This window comes from Equus przewalskii, chromosome 4, assembly GCF_037783145.1.
Source record: "Equus przewalskii isolate Varuska chromosome 4, EquPr2, whole genome shotgun sequence".
NCBI classification, from domain to species: Eukaryota; Metazoa; Chordata; class Mammalia; order Perissodactyla; family Equidae; genus Equus; species Equus przewalskii.
In genome coordinates, this window is record NC_091834.1 from 459,033 (window position 1) to 482,596 (window position 23,564).

The window sequence follows — 23,564 nt, forward strand, 5'->3', positions numbered from 1 at the left end:
GCGGGTGTCTGTGAGAAGCTGAGCTAATTTCTCGAGCTTTTGTAACTGGGTCTGGTAGTAAACGTCCTTGTAAATACACCGTGACATGCATCTCACCTTGCATTTCTTTATCTCAATTCCCTGAAACTTAAAACAAAATGTGTAAGTATATTCTGCCTTACGTGGATTTACTGATCATCAGCGTCTAAGGGCTCCACATTCCTAAATTAATTATTCTATAATTTGTTAATGCTCTCATCAGTCTTCTTTCTAACCGTTTATTCTCCTCCCTGCTTAATTTGTAAATGCTGATTCAGACGTCAGTAGGACGATGATAATGTCTGTGTGTAACTGGGGTGTTAATCGGGTTCAGAAGTGTCTGGGAGAAATGTACATGGTGTTTATTCATGTTTGCATCTGGTTTTTAATACTGTCAGATGTTCTGTGGGGTAAATTCACCATAACAAACTTATGTCAAGGCGCTGCTCACATTTTTATTGCACTAATCATTTCAAAATATAGTTTAACTGTATTAAATTTTTTTTTTTTTTTTTTTGGTGAGGAAGATTGTCGCTAACATCTGTGCCGATCTTCCTCTATTTTGTATGTGGGATGCAGACACAGCATGGCTTGATGGGCAGCGTGTAGCTCCCTACCCAGGATCTGAACCCCAGACCCCAGGCCGCTGAAGCAGAGCATGGGAATTCAACCACTATGCCACCAGGCCGTGCCCTGTATTAAAATTTTTTAAATAATATATGCCCTGAATTGGGAATTTATTTTATAAACATAGATGTTTGAAGATAATATTGGCCCTGGAATCTAAGTTTTGAACTCCTACATTTGCGTTCTTGTTTGACACGATGCCTTCGCATCTCGGCGGATCAGAAAGAGTTGGAGACACTTTTAGGTCCACCGGACAGGAGAGGTGGGGCTGAGACCCACGGAGGACGAGCGGTCATCACTTCTGCGCTTCCTCCCGCCCGAGGGTTCATTCCGCTGTCCCACTCCGGCGGGGATTCCGCACTCTCAGCGTGTTTTCTGTGACACAGTTTATAAGAATTCAGCGATCCGCTTTCCTTCCTAAAGAAAATTGGAAGGAACAAGCTGGAGAAAGGCAACTGCTGGTCCCTCTGCATAGTGACACCTGCTGGGCGCGAGCAGGTACCTGCTCCTGCTCCGGGGGTCGAAGTTCATTTCTCCCGCTGTTCCAACCTCTGGTCCACTGTGGTCCGGATCAGAGTCAGTTCCAGAGTTTAACAGTCTATCTGAAAATCGTGCTTTAAATATATCCCTGACATCTCGATTTGTCAACTTCTATCTGTTGGCATAATTCAGAACAGCCTTTCTGCAGAAAATTGCGAAATAAGGTCTTGTAATTATGTTTGGGGAGTATCCTGGAGAGAAGGGTACTGGATGGGAGCCAATGTGGAGAGGTCAACAGAATTCCTGCCTTCGGGACATTAAGGAAACGCAATAGGAAACAATACCCATTAGAGGGATAAACTTCTGCCGCGAGATCTTTGGTTTATCTTTACCGGGTTTAGAAAATTCGCTGCAGGAAAAGGACAAGACTCGTGCCCTTTTAAAAACGCATCCCTTTGCCTTAAAAGGAGGCAGCGATCCCTCTCTGGCAAAACCACAGCTTTGCGCTTTGATGTTCACCGCCCAGCGGAGCCTGCGCGCCTCCCCGGGGCTGCGGCACAGACCCGCTCGGGGCGCGCGGGAGTCGCTCGGCGCGTCCCTGCGTGTCCGGCCGCGTGTCCGGCCGCCCCGCCCCCGGCCCCGGCCGCCCCTGCTCGGCCGCCCTCGGGCGCGCTCTGGGTGGGGCCGCGCCCTGGAGCTGCGGCCGGCGCGCCGGGCCGGGGATGCGCCGCGCGCCGCGTCGCTGAAACCGGACACCGCGCGCTCGCCAGCTCCGGCCGCCGTCCATTCACTCGCAGGGGCCGCACCGAGCGCCTCGGAGACGGCTCGGGGCTCTGGGTGCCGCGGGTTCCCGTACAAAGAAGCCCGGGGGAGGGACGAAGGCGCCTCGCGGCCGGCACGCTCCAGAAAGTGAGGTCTCCTGGGGAGAGGACCGCAGACGCACGCGGAGCCGAGCGCGCCGCGGAGTGGGGGCTTCTCCGTGCCGACCTCTTCCCGCCTCGGTAAGCTGGAGCCCTTATTTTCAGCGACAGATTTCGCAGGATAGAACTTTTGGGTCTCCTGTGCGACTTTGGCACACCGGTGTGCTCGGTCTGGACGTTTTCCCAAGAGCGCGCGCTGTGCCGGAGCCGGAGCCCGGCCCCGGTGGCTCTTAGGTCGTGACACCTGCGGGGAGTGTAAAGCTGCGCGTTTCGGTGCCTTCTAAGGCAAAGTGGTTCCAGAGGACAGGAAAGAGTCCTTTTCTGACGGGATGTTAGCGTTCCATGGGTACAACTGCAAACAGCAGCAGCAGGTCGAAGTGAGTTAAAGGGAAGAAGTTGTAAAAGGTGGGGGGGCGCGTGTCAGACACTTGTCTTCCGGCCGCTCCTCTCCTCTGGGTGGGCTGGAAGGTGCTCGCTGCGTTTGCCTGTCGTTTCATCTCGTGTTATTCTTTGCACTTTGTGGTAATGTGTCCCTTTGGGGAGACATATCAGATAAGATACTGATGATAGCGATATGTAAAAATGTGTAAGTATTATGAGCCTGCTTAATAAAGAGACAGAAGTTAGGCATATTTATAGCTTTTTTTTTTCTTTTGGCCTTTAACTTTATTATAAAGTCAACAAAACCAGGGAGCAAATTACTAAGGGAAAGTCACCCCATAAAATCAATTTTCTTCTAAGTTAATTTAGGGATGACAGGGTGAAGGGGTTGTGGAAGCAGGAAGGAGCTGTTTCTTTTGAAAATTACCAACGCAAACATCCCTAGGGTTTCCTCCATCTGTGTGGTAAAAGAGGCATACACTTTTCTCTCTCATAATATATGTCCCATCTAGGAAATGAACTTATAATTTTTGTTTAAAATGGCATTTTCACTTTAATCGTGCTTTTTCTTCTGTATTAATGAAGCTGTTTTTTCACTTTTTAGTGGCATTTCTTTATTGAATAAAATTAAGATTTTAATTTTAAAAGCCACATGATATTGAAGATCAGCATTGTAACCTGTAAAAATGAATTTCTAGATTAAACTGTCGTGCCATCTTATTGTATAATTATGCTAAACTCAAAATGGTGGGATTTCTTTTATGGTCCTGAGTTTATTTTGCATCTTGTGGCCACTGATTACATGGTACCTGATCTTCCTTGGTATTCAGAAATTAGGTAATAACATGTATAAATTTTACAGCTACAGTTGCAAACAGTAATACTTGTCTCTCTGATTTATCTTTTGCAATTTTGACAGCCCACTTTGTGGTTGATTTATTTTGAATATGCACTGGGGGATACATGGTTTACTGGAGTGCTCAGGACTAGGTCATTGGTTTGAACTTGGCACGAGTCCATGGTTACCTCATCTGTATCATTATTTAACAGCTGCATGGTCATCTGTGTAAATTGGCAGATAACTGATTCGAGTGATTTTAGTGATCAAGGATTGAGCAGAGAGAGATTTATGTGTGGAAATCCCATTTCAGAGACCATACTCTGAAAGAGCTAATGCGTGTAGAAGTGTGTGGGTGCATGTGAATGTCCATGTGGGATTTTCTTCCTCCTACCATATTTATGGTGGAAAGAGTTTTCATCCACTAATGCCTATTGGTACCTTCTCAAGTCTTTTCAATGTAATATGATTTTTAGAGAGAAGATCAAGTTTAAATATTGGGTTTGCCTTTGGGAATCAATAACTTTTTTGGGCTGCTTTGTTCTGCCTTAATATTATCATTATTTTGCTGTAAGATGAAACAGTTTCTTTTTTGCAAAGACTTCCAGACCTGTGTGAATCAAGTTAGGATTTTTCAGGTCTGAGAAGCAAAGTTCCAGCACCTCCTACTGTTAGCAGGACAGAGAAGTTCATGTGTGTCTTTTGTGAATAGAGCTCTGTCTACTTTGCTGGGTTTGTGTGTGTAGGGGGAATGTGTGCTTCTCAAATGTGAAATGAATTATAACAAACTTGTTATCTCTCTTTGAAAGGTATTTTCCCTTGGGTATCAACTTGCAAATCTGAAGAAATGGCATTCCGGGCAATTTGCGTGTTGGTTGGAGCATTTGTTTGTTCTCTCTGTGTAAAAGGATCAACTCAGCCCCAAGCAAGAGTTTATTTAACATTTGATGGTAAGAAAGTTGATAAACACTCTGGGAAAAAATGTTATTTGAAGGCTTTTTTTCTTTCTTCTCCAGATTAAAAAATTAGTAAGTTAAAGACAGTAAAATCTTGTTGAGTATTGATTAATTTAAAAAATGTTTACTGGGCTGCTTTTTGGATGACATGGCTATTTTAAATGATTGGTTAAAAGACACAAAAGCCCTCTATTGAATCTTTTTATGAACATTCTTGGAGTATATTCTGCCCTTTTTAAAGTTTCTTCTGTGTTTGCATGTGTATGCCTGGGGAGATGAGGAGGAACTCAAAGCCTAGGATCTTAATAGTCACTTCATTTTGTGAGAAACAGCCCCTCTTTGCCAGTCCTCACCAGCAGAAAGAGCTACGCAGCTTTAATTACTGAAAAATTTTCCCAATAAGTTTTGAGCCCTAGCCTCAAACTGGCCTCTTCTTATGTTGTTCTAATGGTGTTCCTTTTGTTTCCACAAGGAGTTCCTGAGGTTGGCACCATCTCCTAATTAATTGAAAAGGACCTAAAAGAATAGTTGGAAATAAGCTTCTGATTGCTGTTGGGTACAGAGGTTATCTTCAGAGCTTAGGGAAACGAGTGTGATTTCAAATTTTCGCCAACGTGAAAGGTGTCAGGTCCTGTGAGGGAGTGGTTCACCAAGTGCGTGAGTGAGTTTTAATGTATGTCGTTCAGACGACTTACAGATGGTAATCGGTCAGTCACGTAACCCATTCTCATGGGACTAATGGGATAAGAAGTGGACTGGCAAGATCATCCTGTCAGTCAGGGTCATTTAGATTTTTATTTCTTCTTTCAGTTCTGTCTCCGCATGAACCTCAGTGTCAGTGGGCATATTTTTGTTTTCATTTGAGAAACGGTATACTCAGACTTTCCTATAGCAAAGTGTCTCTGAAACTCTCTTATCTTGAATTTCAAACAGCAGTATGACTGACGCTTATCAGTCAAATGGCTGGGCTTTTCTTTTCTTTCTTAACTCACCAAGTGCTTTCTCCAAGGTCATCTTAAGCACGGAGGGAGGGTTAGTTGGGACTTAGAGTGTGGGAGCTTCTAGATGCCTCCTTAGGCGCTAAGCCAGGCGTTCCCCTGACACCCTGGCTGTCCACTTAAGTGGTGAGGAAGGGAAAAACAGGCCCTTTGAACTGTCCCTTTTTCTAAATTCCTAAAGGAGCTTGCTGTCTGCTCACACCTTTCCTCCCAAGTTGAAGACTATAAAATATCTAATTAAATAAAAAAGAAAGGCGCTAAGGATAGTACAGTGTCCCCCTATTTTCTGTATTTCTCTCAGCGTATAGAAAGATGCAGTGGTCTCCTAGATGAGGTGTCTGAATCTCTTCTCTGTGTTCCATGAAAGCTAACCAAACTTTTTTTATTCTAAACTTAACCCAAAATATGTTAAATATTAAAAACAATGTGTCACCAGGGATAAGTCAAGTCTATATTTGAGAAGACAATTAAAATTTATCTTTTACAGAGGAAATTAATTAATACAATCCTTTAAAACCAGACTTCAATACTATGTAGAGTGGTAACTGCTTTGTATGGAGTGACTGGAAGTTATGATGGGCTTTTAAATACTACATGTCTAATATTTTAAATGCTCTCAGACTTAAGACAGGTTCATGCGGAGTAAGACTGACATTAATTTATGACGAAGTAGAATACAGCATAATAAGGTAAGAATTGATTGATTTCAGATCAATCAATTCATCTGAATGTTCTATAATTCCAAGAGTCTTACTAGGAAATAATCAGACAGAGAGAATATCAGTGAGTTTGGATACCGTTTTAAAGAGATATGTCAACAGGGAGAATAAACTTAATGAATTCCACAATTTCTAAATTAGTACAAAAAGAAACCTCCAAAATGAACTATGTATTAGGCAAAGTTCCATAGGAAAAGTAACTTGGGTAAAAATAGTTGTTAAAATATATAAATTTTAGTCATTAATTTGTAGTCATTTTCATAAGAGGTTTGACTGTGTACCTGCTTGAGATGCCTATTCCAAATTTTTTATTATTTAAAGTTTCTCGTTGATTTTATGGTCACTCATCCCAGTATCCCACTGAGTAGGTTACTGAATTTCTTCCAGAATGGTTTAGTCTTGTGATCAAAATATAGATCTTTGTCCAAGGTTGACATGTATATAATTATATATTAATCTAAATGCGTATGAATATATACTTTCATTTATTTCATATTTTAGAACATCTATTACTATTTAGCAAATGAAAATCAGAAATTGGAAGGTGCTTTTGAGAAAATTCTGGTAATTTCGAGTTACATCGGGCAGAGGTCGTTTGCGTCTTGATGTTCTCTCATAATGACCTTGCCTCCTGGCTCGTGTGTCTTGGAATCTTGTGCGTCACTATGACTTGCTGCTCTGCCGGGCTCTCGGGTGGAGGTTGAGAAGAGTCCTCTCAGGCTTATGTCCCTAACAGTCCAGTGAGGAATCACAGTCAGTTTAAAGGTGTGTGAAACGAGGGGTCTGTCCTCCCATCCAGGGTCCGTCCCTTCTCCTTGTTGTGGAGTGATGGAGATAACATTGGGGAAACAGTGATTTACAGATTTGCCTTCCCTGTTGGTCTAGCGCAAGGTCAACCAGATGGTCATCACTCCTATGGGAGAATGCACTTCAGATGTTCTTAATGAGTTACATTTGTGCTAGCTAAATCTTGCGTGTTAAGAGAACTGTGGCTTCTTAGACAGCACGTTTTGTAACTTTTATAGTTCTCATTTTATGCCAAATAGCTTTTCCTATGAATATAAAGTTCATGCAGATGCTTTTTGTTTAAGTTGAATTTTTGCTGGAAAAAAATCCAATAGTTTGACAGACCCACATTTCATAGCATTATTGTCATTGTATTTTTTTCCTAGAAAATTGTTGGAATCTATAAGGGTCAGAGGGAAAGACAATGCTACATATCTAATAGACAAAACTTGTTTTGCTTACTAATATGCAATGGGAAGCTTTGTTAAAAAGAGTCTGCCTTCATCTGGCAGAGATGTTAGCATGTAGTATTTTACAAATTAAGGAATAAATACTTTATAATTTGATAAAAGATATCAGTTGCATGTAATTTTAAGAAAAGTTTCTGAGCTTCAGAAAAAATAGAAATATTGTCTATATTTGAACAGGTATAAAATGTTGCTGAGTTAAATGTGTGAAATATTGTTTCTGTTTAAAAATGAGGTAGATTCTTATAATAAGATTGCTTTCTCAGCTAGTAATTCAGCTTTTGAATCTAAGATGTTCAATTCATTGACGTGAAGTTATTCGCTCTATTAGCTTATTGTCCTCACTATGTCTATAGGGTCTGTAGTAATGTTTTGTTTTGTTTTTTATTAAGATAATGCTTGTTTATAATGTTTTGTAAATTGCATGTGCACATCATTATATTTCAGTTTCTGTATAGACTACATGGCGTTCACCACCAGCAGTCTAGCTTTCATCCATCACCATACAAATGTCCCCCATACTCCTTTCTCCTCCCCCTTCCCCTCTGTTCTCTGTATCTGTGTGTTTGTTGTTTATTTATTTTTTATCTTCCACGTATGAGTGAGGATAAAGAAGGTGTAGTAATCTTTAGTTCTGATATTGATAATTTGTGTCTGCTTCCTTCATGTTCTGACTGGTCTGTTTAGAGCTCAGTTTTTCCATTTTATTGATCTCTTGAAATAGTCAGCTTTTCATTTTGTTGTTTTTTTTCCTATTATTTTCTGTTTAATATTTCCTTGATTTATCCTCTAAAGTTCAGTTGTCTTGTTTCTTCTTGCTTTGTGTTTAATTTGCTCTTCTTCTTGGAACTTCTCAGTGTGGGAATTTAGGTCACTGGTTTGAGAACTTTTACTAATATAAGCTGTTATGCTATAGATTTCCTTTGAGACACTGCTTTTATTGTGATAAATATTTTGATAAAATGTGTTTTGACTTTCAATGGGTTCAAAATGTCTTCTCACTGCTCCTGTTATTTTTTTTCTTTTATCCATGGGTTATTTGGAAATATGTTGTGTAATTTACAAATGTTTGGGCATTTTTAATGTATGTCTCTGTTATGGATCACCAGTTTAGTTTCTTGTCAGAGAACATACGTCATATGCTTCTAATTCTTTAAAATTGATTTAAACTCGTTTTACAACAGGGAATGTAGTCTGTCTAGAGAAGAATGTGCGTTCTGCCGTGGTCGCACAGTGTTGCATTACTGCCAGTTAGATTCAGTCAGTTGATAGTTTGTGGTGTTTTCTATATCCTTACTGATTTTCTGTCTGCTTATTCTGTGAATTACTGGCAGAACAGGTTGAACTCTCCCACTATAATGGATTTGTCTGTTTCTCTTTTCAGTTCTCTCAGTGTTTGCTTGAAGTTTTTGAATTTCTGTTATTAGGTACTGAGGGTTTTGTCTCCTTAATTGATCTCTTTTCCATTTTGAAATATCCTTGATTATTCCTGGGAATAATCTTTGTTCTAAAAAGGATTTTGTCTGTATGTAACTTTTATCTTTTTTTTATAATGAAAAATACCGACAAAATTTTAGTTATAGTTAAGTGGGGAACATGTTCGTCGTGATTCCAATGGCCTCCGGGAAATTTTTATTAAAATGTTGGGAAATAAGTTTCAACAGACATATATTTTTATATATATGTATATAAATGTATGAACATTCGATTGGCAATGTGGTAAAGTAAGAACAGCATTTACATGGAAATGAAAATATCAGGGTTTTCAACCTGTGATTCTTCACTAATTAACTCTGGAATTTCATCAGAACCTCAGTTCCCCTAACCAGATAAAAAACAAATCAGACTACATTTTCTCTAAGACCTCTTCTTGCCCATGTAAATATATTACATGATATTTAAGCTGAATTTTGTGTTATAAATATCAGCTCCTTCGAGGAAGTCTTCTAGGAGAATTCCCTTCGATGCTTTCCAGAACATTTTATATGAATGACCTGGGCAAGCGAACAACAAAGCTGGAGAAACAAGTTTCAAAACCTCATGGATTTCAGAGTCGTGCAAAACCAGTTTTAAATCATGGTTGCCTTCTGCTTTCTGGGTGTGCTTCATCTCCTCATCCAGGATTTGTCATCTGTAAAATGGGAATAACACCCTTCATAGAACTGTTTTGAAAATTAAATGAATGACGTTTGTAAAGTGTGTTGTGTGGTGTGTAGTGTGCATCCTGTGACAACACACAAGGGCTTGTGTCGGAGTTAGGGTTTGTAGATTTCTGTGGGGCAGAAGTGTGGTCTTCATTTGTGCTGCGATTACTTCCCCTCCACTTAGCATAGAGACTGATATTGGTTATTGCTCAATAAATGTGGAGTTAACGTAAATATTGATACCCCTTACCACTCCACCTCCCCACATAATAGAGCCTTGGTACACCACAACCACCCTTCAGTGGATTCTGATTAATTTAAAACAATGACAGATACTGGGTAGAATGCAACGGAATATTCGTTTCTTCATCATAGTGCTAGTATGTAACCAGCTGGAGAGAGGACTTTTTGTTACTTTGCCAACAGATGGCTTTAGGATCCATCCCCTGATACATAGCTGATGGTCAAGTGTTTTCTATCTACCTCCGAATTTTTTCCACATTATACACTAACAATGCAGTGTATTCTGGGAATTCAACTTTTAAATTAACCTTTTCTAGTTAATTCTCAATCTCCTTCTAATTATTGTTTCCTTCCCCAACAGACATTTCCCCTCTGTAAATTTTGGATATTTCCTGTCAGAGAGTTTTTGTGTGTTTTTATTAGGAGCCTAGTTTTCCAGTATTAGAGGGAAGAGGCCTCCTCTATACTCAGCCTTTCGTGGGGCCTTGACTGATGGCTGTTGGAGATGTTATCTTAATCCTTAATACCGTTGGCCTCTGTGAATGCTAGCATGCCTAGATATGTCTAAAATGTTAAAGTATTCATTGCCCCAAATGCGTTATTTTTTTAAGATTATTTTTTTGGTGAGGAAAATTGGCCCTGAGCTAACACCTGTTGCCAGTCCTCCTCTTTTTGCTTAAGGAAGATTAGCCCTGAGCTAACGTCTGTGCCTGTCTTCCTCTATTTTGTATGTGGGACGCCGCCTCAGCATGGCTTGATGAACGGTGTGTAGGTCTGCACGTAGGATCTGAACCCATGAACCCCAGGCTGCTGCAGTGGAGCACATGAACTTAACTGCTACGCCACTGGTCCGGCCCAAGATTTTTTTTTTTTAAGTCCTATTTTTTCTGATGAGCTTGAGCTTGATAAGAACCCAGTCTCTTTGGTTTACTTATGATCGTCATGGCATAAGCATGGCTCGAAGTTGTAGACAACTGTTGGCCACTCTTGGGGCATTTAAGAGTGTTGTAAACCTCACGAAGAGGGGTGTGTGGGATAGTTTCTGATCTATTTCTGCACCATGATGTGAAGAATATCTGTATAAATATGTCCATAGAGCTTTGTAAACAAAATAAAATACAAATAGAAATATATCTGTAGACATACCAAGCGTAGGTGATATGCATACACCTAAAGCAATGGCTATTAAATATTGTATTAGATTTTTTTCCCATGCCTGTGATGAGTAAATTGAAATGTATTCAGGAATATTTACTCTTTGGAATACTTTGTGTGTGAAGAAACTGATAGACCTTAATATTTGAATTGAGATTTAATTACTGGATTTGTTAATCTTACATGAGCTGATGAGGATATATATCAGGTTACTCAAGTAGCACAGTTCCTTGTTTGTATTTTAAGACTGGATATCAACTGCAATTCAGAAGTTAACTCACCCAGAACTACATGGCAGCTCTGCTTCTGATACCAAAGAAACAATAATTCACTCATGTGGGTGTTCGTCTCTATAGGACAAACCTCTGAGTTATCAGACATTACTTTTTAAGTAATCCTGATGAATACTGGATTACCGTTTTTGTTTATATGTTTTTAGGTCTGGTGAGATAATACCCTGAAATAAAGAGGTCGACTAGCACTCAGGTGCACCCAGGATCACACAGGCTCCACAAGCCTGAAGAGCATTTCACTGAACAGGCAGCGCCTGGCTCCACTTCATGTTTTCTTTGGGGTCAGAACTCTCATGAGTTGTCAAGGTGCCCATGGAAATATTTTAAAGCACTTGTGAAGCTATGACAGCACAAAAATAAATTCATTGATAGTTAAATGCATGGCAGAAAAGCCAATTGTCTGTGACTGCTATTGAGTCTTTGCTTGTATCGACTAGAACAGTAAAGACTCCTAACTGCTCTCACCTTGTTTAAGCTTGTGAGTAAATTGCCTAAAACTTAAAAGGAAAATGGCACCTAATAGATTAAGAGACTATAAAAGTTTCTACTGTTTGGATACATTTGTCCTTTGCTAATATTGGCCAATTTTCCAGCCCAAGGTTGAGTTTTTCATTTACATTTACATGAGCATCACCGTGGTTTAAGAGCGTAGAAATGTCAGTGTGAGTTGCATTGGAAAACAAGTATATTAACGGTAGAGACCTGTGTAGGGTTACCAGTTCTTTCTGTGATTTACTTTGTGATTCTTTTTGCCTTCTTACGGTGCTGAATTTTCTTTAATAAAGTTGTCAGTCTCCAGGTCATTGATAATATTTAAATGAAAGACGATGGCATTTGACAGACGTCCTTTAATATCTGCCTCATTTGACAAGAAGCTGAGTTAGTTAAACAGCACATGAAAGGACCCCTGTGGACTAGCGAGCTGAACCCCAAAGCTGAAGAATTGTATTGAACAATAAACTCCAAATAATAAATCGCCTCCTTATGAACACTGGTAGCATTAGCATGACAAGGCACATTTGCTGAGAAGAGTTTGTCTCACGGTTGCCTGAGAGATAAAAATAAAGCAGTGGTTCTTGATTTCTCCATTAATCTTGGAGAATGCTCACTCTGGTTATGTTGAATCTTCTGAAATATTTAGTTCTTGGGAAAACTTGTGTTACTCTAGTTTCTTTTCGTTCCCCTTCCGATGGTTTCAGTTAAATGACAATTAAGCATCTTAAATAACACCTGCATGTTTTCATGAACCCAAAGTCAACAAGGTATGTTGTGTGATTAAGAAGCTGTCTGCATTCTTCCCCCTGAGAGTGTCATAGAAATCAGGAAGGGAACCATGAATGCGAGTGTGAGCTGATGCTACCTAAACCTTAAGGAGCCTTAAGTAGAGCAGTGCTAAATTTGTGATACAAAGAGCAAGTTGAAACCGTCATAAAATACAACGGGAATAGAAGATGAGAAGAAATTGCCAAGAGATTCCATATGTCTATTTTCCTCTATAATATCTATTGGTATAGGACTCTAGTAGTCAAAATAAGACAAAATCCATTTCATAGCCTTGAATTGGAGGAAAGAAGCTTTATGTATTGCAAAGAATGTCTCTTGGAGATATTAGGATAGAAATGTGTTCCCTGGTATGCTGTAGATATTTTTAAAGAGATTTTTAGGAAAAAGTTGGAAACCCGAGTTTTCCTGTCATAAAAAAGTAATTCTTGTTCTAGGTGAGTTTTCTCAGATTCTAATAATCTTAATTCTGTTGCCACAAGCTGATGTTGTGATGGTAAGTGATTCCTGCAACTGGGGACAAGGAAAGGATGCTGTGGTGATCTGAAGTGAGAGGCATGAGCTCATGTGCCATGTTCATTGAGATCAATTCAAAGCAATACCATGAAAAAAAGTGTCGTGTTCATGATTATCCATAGATATGTGTAGACATTTATGATTGAACTCTCCATCAAATGAAGATGGCGTAAGGAATGCTAGGTAGCTTATTTTAAATCTGCCGCATGTGGATCAAATATGTGATATGTTGATGTTCACACATGTGGAGAAAAAGTATTTGTTATACAGCCGTTCTTTGCGGTTTTGATAGAAAAACCTAGAACTCCAGATCTGCATTTTCCATTCTTCGTAGATGTATGCTACTGTTTTGTCTTCTGTGTTGCTAAAGTAGTTTTGGTAGTTTATCTGTATCTGTTGTAATAATCACTAACGTTCATATTGCCCTTGTGCCGGGCACTAACCTCAGTGTTTCATGTGATCTCATCTAATTCTCTAGTCATACTGTCAACAGGCATTATTTTTATCTTCGTGAATGGAGATACAGAGAAAGTAACTTGCCCGAGGTCACAGGCACGGAAGAGGACACGATTAAAACACAAGCGGTCAGACTCCAGAGCCATTTCCGTAGATGCTGCTAGTGTTAGTTTTAAGCTCCAAAAAACATCAAAATTAAAAGGATGTTTTTTCAGGAAGGCATTCTCTGAACTGGCTGTATCGTGTTAGAGGTGTCTAGTCCACCTTCACTTTTCTCTTAGAACATGAAGCTTTCCTGAAAATAAAGGAGGTAGTATTCATTCTCTACGCCAGCCCTAAATCCCCCTGTAATTTCAGCTTCATCAAGGGAAGGATGAGGGAGTTCCCCGGGAAGGTGTTTGTTGTGTTGCTGTGGGTGAGGCCTCCCTGTGGGCTGTGGGAGCGCGTCTGAGCTCAGGCAAAGGACAACTACAGAACGTTTGTCAGTCACTCTCCTAGCCTCGCTGTGCCAGTTTATCAGAGTGTGTCTCCGTAAGCTCAGTGTGGCCTACTTCATCTTAAAGAGAAAAAGATGGATTCAGGTATTCTGTTTTATGGGTACCATTGCAGCGTCAACTAAATATAGCACTGAGACACACTCAATTTCCCATTTCCTAAATATCTTTTATATAACAAGGTGTAAAGAACTATTATTTAGGTTTTAGCTCCATTACTGTCAAAAAACAAAAGTTTTTTGAAGAAGAGAGCCGCAAGCTTTGGGCTCATCCCGGCAATCGGTGCCTCCTGCGTGTGCATTATGTGTTCCTGAGGACCTCTGTTGTAAGGAAAACAGATGTCAAACCAAGGTGCAGAGGGCTAGATGTTTCTGAGGCAGAATGTGAGCTGGTGAGAGGGCAGGTGGAGGAAGAGCAGGGCTGAGCCACGAGCTGGTCCAGGGCTGCCCCGGCCGCCGAGCCACGTTCTGAGCTGTTGAAGATGCAAGGATCTTCTACATTTCCAAGGGGCCTCCGTCGTCTGGACCCTGCCTTCTCAGTCAGTGGAAATCCACTGCCTTGAGCGCTCGACTATGATATGTCACTTCTGCAGAGTGCGTTTCCCCTTTTGGAGAATTTCCACGTGTTGTCTTGTGTGGTACAGGATGCCTATGAAGTGGTGGGTGTGGAGGCCCAGAGAGGCCACGTGTCTTGGTGGAAGACCTACAGGTTGATGGTGGCAGAGCCAAGACCAGAAAAGGGAAATTAGATCAAAAGAGGAAAATTAATTGTGAGCTGTCCTTGTAGAGAATCAGATACTCTGCAGATGACTGTTACAAAATCTGGAGAAAGGCCAGGCCATTCATATGAGTATTAACAAATTTCCCCCATGCTATTTGCTTCACAGAGTATGCACAACCCTCTGGCTTTAATATACCTTGAAGTGTTAATTAATGACTGATTTTTAGCAATAATTTATAGAATATTATATGTCAGACTTTAAATATATTTAACACCACATTAGAAATGCCTGTACATTCTCTTTCAAAAGATAGAGGCAATTCATAAATACCAAAAATTCACATTTTTATTTGTCTCTGATTCACGTAGATTAATGAACCTACTTTCCGTGTCTTGCCTTTCTCAAGTTACTGATCTATAGTCAAGAGTTTCATTTGATGTGCTGTGTGCACCAGGATCCCATTTTCCCCTTCTTCAGTCCCTAATATATATAATGTATTTTACAGAATATGTGTGTTCTGCAGTATAATTTTACAGAAGATAATTGCTGTTCCTCTAAGAAGAGGGTCACACTGCTGACCTCACAAAAAGAAAGCTTGAGTCTCTGTAGGAGTAACAGTGCTAAAAAAGTGGCTGCTGAATTCTTTCATGAAAAACATTATTTTAAAATTGAGGGATGATTGCCATACAGCGTTACATTGGTTTCAGCTGTACAACATCGTAATTTGACATTTGTGTGCGTTGCGAAACGGTCGCCATAATAAGTCTAGTTACTGTTGGTCACCGTACAGAGTTAGGACAATATTCTTGGCTATATTTCCAGTGTTGTACTTATTTATTCTATAACTGTAAGTTTGTGCCTCTTACTCCCTTTCACCCATTTCTCTTCCTTCCTAGTCTCCCTCCTCTCTGGCAGCTACCAGTCTGTTCTCTGTCTGCGTCCAGGTTTGGTTTGGTTTTGTTTTTTGGATTTCACATATAAGTGAAATCATGCTGTATTTGTCTTTCTCTGTCTGATTTATTTCACTCAGCATAATGCCCTCAAGGTCCATCTGTGTTGTTGCAAATGGCAGGATTTCATTCTTTTTTATGGGCGAGTAGTATTCCCATCATATATATATATATATATATACACACTGCATATTTTTTATCCATTCATCCATTGATGGGCACTTAGGTTGTTTCCATATCTTGGCTATTGTAAGTATTGCTACAATGAACATAGAGGTGCATATAGCTTTTTGAATTCGTTTTTTGTTTTCTTTGGATAAATACCCAGAAGTGGAATTGTTGGATCATATGTTAGTTCTATTTGTAATTTGTTGAGGAACCTCCATGCTGTTTTCCACAGTGGCTGCACCAGTTTACTTTCCCACCAACAGTGCAGGAGGGTTCCCTTTTCTCCACATCCTTGCCAACACTTACTGTCTTTTTGATAACAGCCGTTCTGACAGGTGTAAGGTCAGATTTGCATTTCCCTGATGATTAGTGACGTTGAACATCTTTTCATGTGCCCGTTGGCCACTTGTATATCTTCTTTGGAAAAACGTCTGTTCAGGTCCTCTGCCCATTTTTTCATTGGATTGTTTTTTTGATATTAAGTGGTATGAATTCTTTATACATTTTAGATATTAATCCCTTATCAGATGTATGATTTGCAAATATCTTCTCCCATTCAGTAGGTTGCCTTTTCGTTTTGTTGATGCTTTCCTTTGCTCTGCAGAAGCTTTTTAGTTTGCTTTAGTCTCATTTGTTTATTTTTGCTTTTGTTTCCCTTGCCTTTGGAGCCAGGTCTAAAAAACATCGCTAAGACTGCTGTCAAGGAGCTTTTTGTTGTGAGTGCAGTTGAGTTGATTCTGACTCCTAGCCAGTCTGTGTACAGCAGAGCAGAACCCTGCCAGGGCTTTGTTCACCATTCTCTCACCTTCTGGCTGCTGTTAATCGTTTTCCATGGCCAGTTTTTTTGGAAGTGGGTGGCCAGGTCCTTTTTCCTAGTCTGTCTTAGTCTGGAAGCTCCACTGAAACCTTTCTGCCATAGGTGACCCTGCTGGTGTTTGATGGTGCAAGATAATGTGCCAGCTTCATTCTTTTGCCTGCGACTGTCCATTTTTCAAACCACCATTTAATGGAGTGACTGTCCTTTCTTCGTTGTATGTTCTTGTCTCCTTTGATGTAAATTAATTGACCATATATGTGAGGGTTTATTTCTGGGCTCTCTATTCTGTTCCATTGATCTGTGTGTCTGTTTTTGTGCCAGTACCATGCTGTTTTGAGTACTACAGCTTTGTAATGTAGTTTGAAATCAGGGATCATGATGCTTCCAGCTTTGTTCTTCTTTTTCAAGGTTGTTTGGCTGTTCAGGGTCTTCCGTGGTTCCATACAAATTTTAGAATTACTTGTTCTAGTTCTGTGAAAAATGCCATTGGAATTTGATAGGGATTGCATTAAATCTGTAGATTGCTTTGGGTAGTATGGACATTTTAACAATGTTAATTTTTCCAATCCATGAGCGTGGAATATCTTTCCATTTATTTGTGTCTTCTTCAGTTTCTTTCATCAGTTTCTTACAGTTTTCAGGGTACAAGTCTTTCACCTCCTTGGTCAAATTTATTCCTGGGTATTTTATTCTTTTTGATGCAATTGTGAATAGGATTGTTTTCTGATTTCTCATTCTGATAGTTTGTTGTTAGTGTATAGAAACAGATATTTGTATAATAATTTTGTATCTTGCAACTTTACTGAATTTATTTATTAGTTCTAACAGTTTTTTGGTGGAGTCTAGCATCATGAAAAACATCTTTCCTTAGTATAGAATTTCACTTTCTAAGGATAGAGTCAATTATGGAGGGGGGATATATATGTGAGTAAAAAGAGCAGCACTGTCTACACACACACACACACACACACACACACACGACGCCTGCTCTATGAGTAAAGATCCGTTCTATCTCAATACCAATTTGGTCTTTCCTAAGTGAATATTCTCTTTTAAATGCATATACCAAAAACTGAGAAGTCATAAAAAAGCTATTATATTCTTGGTATCATTTTAAATGTGTTATTTCTATGTTTTTACCTTACAATTTCAAGTACCACAAATTTATAATACAGTAATTGGATAATTAGCTTGGCGAACACTTTAGTACTTAAATTGCTACTGTAACATTTAGATGTATGGTAACAGCTTGGTGCAAGTGGGCTGAGGAACAGAACAGGGCACTCTGTGACTTAACGTGTTTGAGCGTTGCCTCCCTCCCCTTGCTGATGGCTGGTAAGAGTGGGATCACAAGGGCTTGCTGAATAGCAGCCTGTCAGAGAGAGGTAATGCACTTTTAGTACATGTAACAGGAGTGCGCTGGAAGTGAACTGGGCGATCCTATGTAAAGGCACTGTAAAATGCACTCCTAACCTTGTTCACTACGTTTTGCCCCTTTAACAGCCAGTGGAGTCTTGCAACCCAAGTTGCTGTGTTACTATAGTTAGCATCGATCGCCGAGGAGTTAGCGAGTTCCATTTATAGCATGTGAAACATAATCTTTCCTTATGTGCTTCTGTTTTCTGAAATCTTCTTTTCACAAAATTTAGATTAGAAAAGACCTTTTCTCTTTTGTGAGTAGACAGAACTTTGTATAAACTGTGTGAAGTGCACCAAGAGGGCGGGCGCTTCGTTCATTACTGAAATTTGATAATGAACACAGGGGATCCGAAGATTTGACACAGCACGAACAAAATTAGAAACTGAGAGTAAGGGGAGTGGAAGCCCCTGGTGTTCCTGACCTTGCTTATTTGGGTCAGGTACAAGTAGTGTATGTGGCCTTGGAGTCTCTTGAATGATTGAGACTATTACATGTAAAAACACAATTCCAATGGAACTGTAATTCTAAACACAGGGACCTGTTTAATGAATAAGTCAGTAGTAGGAAAGTCATTTTAAAATTGGCTTGTATAAAATAAATCATTTTTATTGAATTTCGTTATGGAATTAGAGTTATGTCTATATGTACATAAATCATTCAATAGGCCAAATTGAAAACTTGTAATAAAGAAACTTAAGATGATGACCAGGCTTGTAGAAGTTTTGATGATATGATGTGGTGAATATTTTGGAGCTCTTTTTATAACTTTTTCACTCTCTTAAATATATACTGTCATAATTCAAGAAAAAACAAGACCTCATGACTTAAATTATCCTTTCATTTGAAAAGACTTGCTGGATAATTTATTTTGTGTCAGTTGCCAGTAAAAGCCTTAAGCATTCCCTAAACATTATCGACCTAGTTCTGTATTCCCACCTAAACATTATGGCGTCATAATGGTGCGGACCTGGGAAGAGACTGAAGTCTCATTGCTATTAATACACAAATCTGGGTTTAAGTAGAAGCCTCTTTCTGGCATCAAGGCTTCAACTTTTGTTGGTCCATCCAGCCAGCTTGTCGCTCCATAAATTCAGGCTCATGGGGTATTTTCGTTCTTTTCTTTTCCCTGAACAGTAATACTCAGAACATTCCAAGAGACCAGAACATTGAGCTGGAATAAAACAATGAGTGTATTATCATCACCAAAAGAGCATTTTGAGTTTTATTAGAAGAAACCAATTAGGATGCTGTTTTCAAGCCCAGGGCTTGGCACGGCTTCAGAAGGTTACTTTCCAGAGTCGAGCAGGGTTTAGCTGGCACGGGGGGCCGAGCTTTAGCTTGGGGTCTTGACAGCTTAAAAACATGCAATTGGGATTTTTTCTTTAAGCTGATTCTCTTAAAAGCCATGCTTCCTGCCACTGTTCAACATAATTGCATCAATTCCATTTTCCTGCCGATAGGACTGGTGTGAAAACCCAATTATGTATAATTTTTTCTGGGGGATCTGATAATGCGTAGGTCCTGTGCCGTTGTGTTCTTATTTCAATATCTAAAGAAGGGTAAATGAAGAGATCTTTATGATACTATTATATAGTTTGATTATTCATTTAATTATATTGACTGCAGTGGGATAAGCAGTTTTCTATTACAGGAGCAAAAGAACGGTCAATAGACTATGTTTTGTCAAAGGAAAAAGCACCTCATGTCACTTTGCTCAGAATAATAAAATATTCTGATTTCACGTGAAAGGAGATGATTGCCTCTCTCCTTATTATGTCTGTAATATCTTTGTCTCTTTTTTAATGTGTTTATTTTTAACAGTTTGTCTTCATGGAATCTTTTACCATGATCTGTATTGGTTTGCTTCATCTCGTATCTTTCTACTTTTCTGATATGTATTTGATGCTTTTCTATGCATAGAGTTATGTACAGATATTTCAGATATTAAAAGTGTAAGATATACTTACCTTGCATTTATTTTCTTTGCATCCCCTCTTTGGTTTTTCTTCTTCTTTAATCGAAGTGAGAAAAAGATTGTCAAGCTGAGCCTGGAATTTCCATGAGATGGAGAAAACCTCAGGGCTCAGGTGCTGTTGGAGTACAGTAGGAATCGAGTTAAAGTGGCCTGGAGTTAAGATGTGCATTTGTTTGTGCTTTGAAAATGAAACTCAGTGCCATAAGCACTTACGTGAAATTACCTTTGAAAGAAATACTGTCTTTGGTTTCCAAATTTTACAATAAATGTTTGATACTAAGGCAGAATTTTAAAACCTTTTCTGAAATTGCTTCTGGGAAAAAATACATATATTAGATTTTTAATAACTAAGGATAAATTTGCCAAGGTGCATTAAGAGCGTAGACATTTTTCAAGGTATGTGAGTATCTCTGTTAAAGCTCCAGCAGTATAAATTATGTTCACCTTAAAGTGGAAGCCAGAAAATCTGGTTAGAATTGATTCTTGGCAAATTATGGGTCAATATGAGAAAAAGCTTTTAGGCTTTTGTAAAGAATGTTGTGTCCATCTGTCTCTTATTCCTTTGCTCCCCTCTCATGCGCCTTACTTGAGACAGATTCGGTTATTACTCAATTAAAGAGACCAAATTCACAAATATTTTGGATTGCCCACCTTGTGCAATGTTGTGTTGCATCCATAGGTACAAGGAGGCGGATGGCGTCCTCCCCTTGGTGACCAGCTGTTGTAGGTGACAAGGTAGGCCGACTGCATAAATAACTATTACACCAGGCACAACCTGATGTGTTCCATAAAAGTGGCACAAACACCTCATAGAAGAGGCCAGTTTTGAAATAAAAATATTATCTGAAATTGGCTTAGAATATTGTCTTTAAACCCATCAGGGACATTAATCATTCTGCTGACAGGGATTACAGTTTTTATCATGCCTGTAAACTGGGTTGAGAGGGGAGTTCTCTTGGAATGCCCAGGCACAGGTTGTGCACTTAACCAATGGTCTCCAAGCCTCTGAGGCAAAGACGTTTTGCTGGGTTTTGTTTCGGTGTTTACCTCCGATTTCCCAGCAGTCTTGTGACTATACAGAATCATGACCGCCTGACTGATCAGTTGACAAACAGCTTGACTCCAGTTTGCCAGATTGTCTTCAGATGTCCAGGGCATTAAAAATCCTCAACTGTCTATAGAGGTCGGGGGGTAGGGGGCTGTTTTTAGAATCCTCTCCATTTCTCAATTTCCTAACCTCTTGTTTCTTCTCTCTCTCCCTCTGTCCCCCCCCCCCCCCCACACACACAATCTGGGCCATATTTGAGGGATAGAGCAAAGGCATGAAGGAGCCTGTCTTAAATATCAGAGGTTCAAATATTTAGTCTTCAGAAACATCTTTCAAGCCCCAGTGATTCTGCGTCAGAGTTCAGAGCTCCTTTCTCAGGGCTTTCACTCCATCATTAGGCTACAAGGCAGAAGAAATTAGACCAGGGAAAAATTTCTAATTCTGAGTTTTTTGGATGACTGATAAGGGTAAACCCAAGACCTTAGAACAGTGACTCTGAATGTTGTCTACACGTTAGTCACCTGGGAGCTTTAAAATCCCGATGCCAAGGCCACACCCTGACCACATAGGGCAGTATGTGTAGGAAGGGGGTGCAGAAACTAGTGTTTTTACACTACCCAGGGGGTTCCGGTCTGCAGTTATGTTTCAGAACCACTGCCTCCAAGTCCCGAAGGTTCAGTTTCTGTTGGAGAACGTGAATCTCCGGGGACCTCCTTTCAACAATGGAAGAGAACTCTACAGTCTATTGCTGTAACCCATTTCCAAAGTTTAGAGTCTTTGCTAAACATTGAAATTTAGCCCCTTTACTCAGCCACTGAGATTTTCAATGTCAGAGAAATCATCCTTAGTGTAGCCACATCCAGCTTGAGTGTTGACAACCCATTGAGAGAACAAGTCCCTGTCACTCATTTCTCTGCAAATATGAGGATCCACTCAAAGCTGTGGCCTAGAAAATCATGCTCTGTTTCCTGTTTCCTTCGTATTCTGAAATGTAGGGGCATCTCAGTGAGATTCTTGACAACCTAAGCTGCGTCTTGGTTTAGGTGACCTCATAAGGCCCAGCATGGAGCCTGGTGCTCAGATGGTTAAATAAGAGATGTGTAGTGGATACCCTCTCATAGATGGTTTCATTGGGAGGTGCTTTGTGTCCAGTTGTCGGATAGCAGACTCTAGGAGGTGAAGAGGCCCTATATATAGTGGTGGTAGTGGTGGGGAAAGTGGGAGCAGACGTAAGACAGGGAAGGTGTGTTTTCAGTAAAAAATTTAACCTGCCGTAATGACAGCAGGTCCTGGTCCTTTTGGTACATCATTCTTTTTCCAGACTCTTTAATGATGTACGATGCAAAGTGGATGCTTAATAAACACTTGAAAATTAAAGAATGAATGAATTATATCTGCACACACAATTTTAAAGCATGGAGGGAAACAGAACGAGGTCTGAAAGCTCTGTGTTCCAGGATCATAAGGTGTCAGTAATCTAAAGAGGCCTTTCTTAGTACGCTTAGAACCTTCTTAGCAAATCACCTTCGTTTAGGTTTCTGTCCTTGTACTGTCATCCTACTGTTGTCATGTAGGCAGGAGAGCCAGGGTTAGTGGCTTTCATTAGCTTATGAAACATTTCTGTGTAATTACAGTCAAAGAATTTCTGGAGAAAAATACTGTGTGTGGGGTTATGAGGTAGAAATAAACCAGTCAATCTCATAGGCAGGTTGATAATAAACAGGACACAAGTTGAGTACTTTGGGCCTTTGAAAATGTCCATATTGACTGTAAAGGATTTGTCATGTTTACTTGCTCTTATTAAAAAGACGTGAATTAAAAACTTTACGTGGCCGTTGTCGAGAGCTTTATGGTCTAAGTTTCAGTGCATCAATGCGATGTCTTTCATTAGATGAAACAAAAAATTCTGTTTTTGTGGAAGTTTAACAGCTTAGTATAATGCACAATATGCCTAATATGGGAAAATTCAGAAAAACAGATTTTGCTCACTGGATGCAGTTTAGGAAGGAGAAGAAAACCAGACAGCTGTCTGATTACACGAAACAGCATGTGGTATTCTAGGACATTGCCTGCTTTTAGGATTCCAGTCACAACAAACTAAGATTTCATTGTTTCCAGGCTTCACCTATCACTTTATTGATTGATCTTTAATGGAAGATGTATGTCTTGTCTTTGAAAGAACGAATTGGATTTCGGGTGCTCCTGTTGTTTGGGAATTGGTAGCAAGTCTTGCAGGGTATATAGACAAAGCGAAGTAATTGAGGAACTGACAACTAAGAAATAAATGCTTGAACTGTTTCCAGGAGTAAAATACCAAATCTAGCTTAGTATACTCTAACAACACAACTCCATGTGTGTCAAAATGCAAATTTCACAACTGTATTTCCCTGAATGGTACAAAAAAAATCGCTGTGCTGAATGGAAATTACTTTTGTAAAATACTAAGATAGCCACATTGGTAAACTGTAGGGTCATGAGTCAAAGGTAGTCTTTATTTGTCATGGAATATTTCACTTGTCATTTATTGTTTTAGAGTATCGCTGATAAAACCCAAATCCTATTTAATTTTAACTTGACCATTGGAAAAGTTGGTTTGCTTTCTTCTAATAGTCAGCTTCCTAATTCATTTCTGGAGTCCATCCACCATCATGAAGTGCTGTAATTGCTTGTATTCCTTGCTGCCCTCTTCAGCA

At 39.7% G+C, this 23,564-nt stretch overlaps 1 protein-coding gene across 2 annotated transcripts in view; it reads left to right on the plus strand.

The window, feature by feature from the left end:
• Positions 1-1,677: 1,677 nt before the first annotated feature.
• The window catches only part of SEMA3C (semaphorin 3C), a 161,860-nt gene continuing 139,973 nt past the window's right edge, over positions 1,678-23,564 (plus strand). Inside the window, exons 1-2 of one of the 2 annotated variants that reach the window (XM_008537379.2) lie at positions 1,678-2,126; positions 4,074-4,214. In XM_008537379.2, coding sequence (XP_008535601.2) covers positions 4,112-4,214 — 103 coding nt within the window. In that variant the 5' untranslated portion in view covers positions 1,678-2,126; positions 4,074-4,111. Of the gene's footprint in view, positions 2,423-4,073; positions 4,215-23,564 lie in introns of both variants that reach the window. The other variant, XM_008537380.2, reaches the window with a different exon arrangement.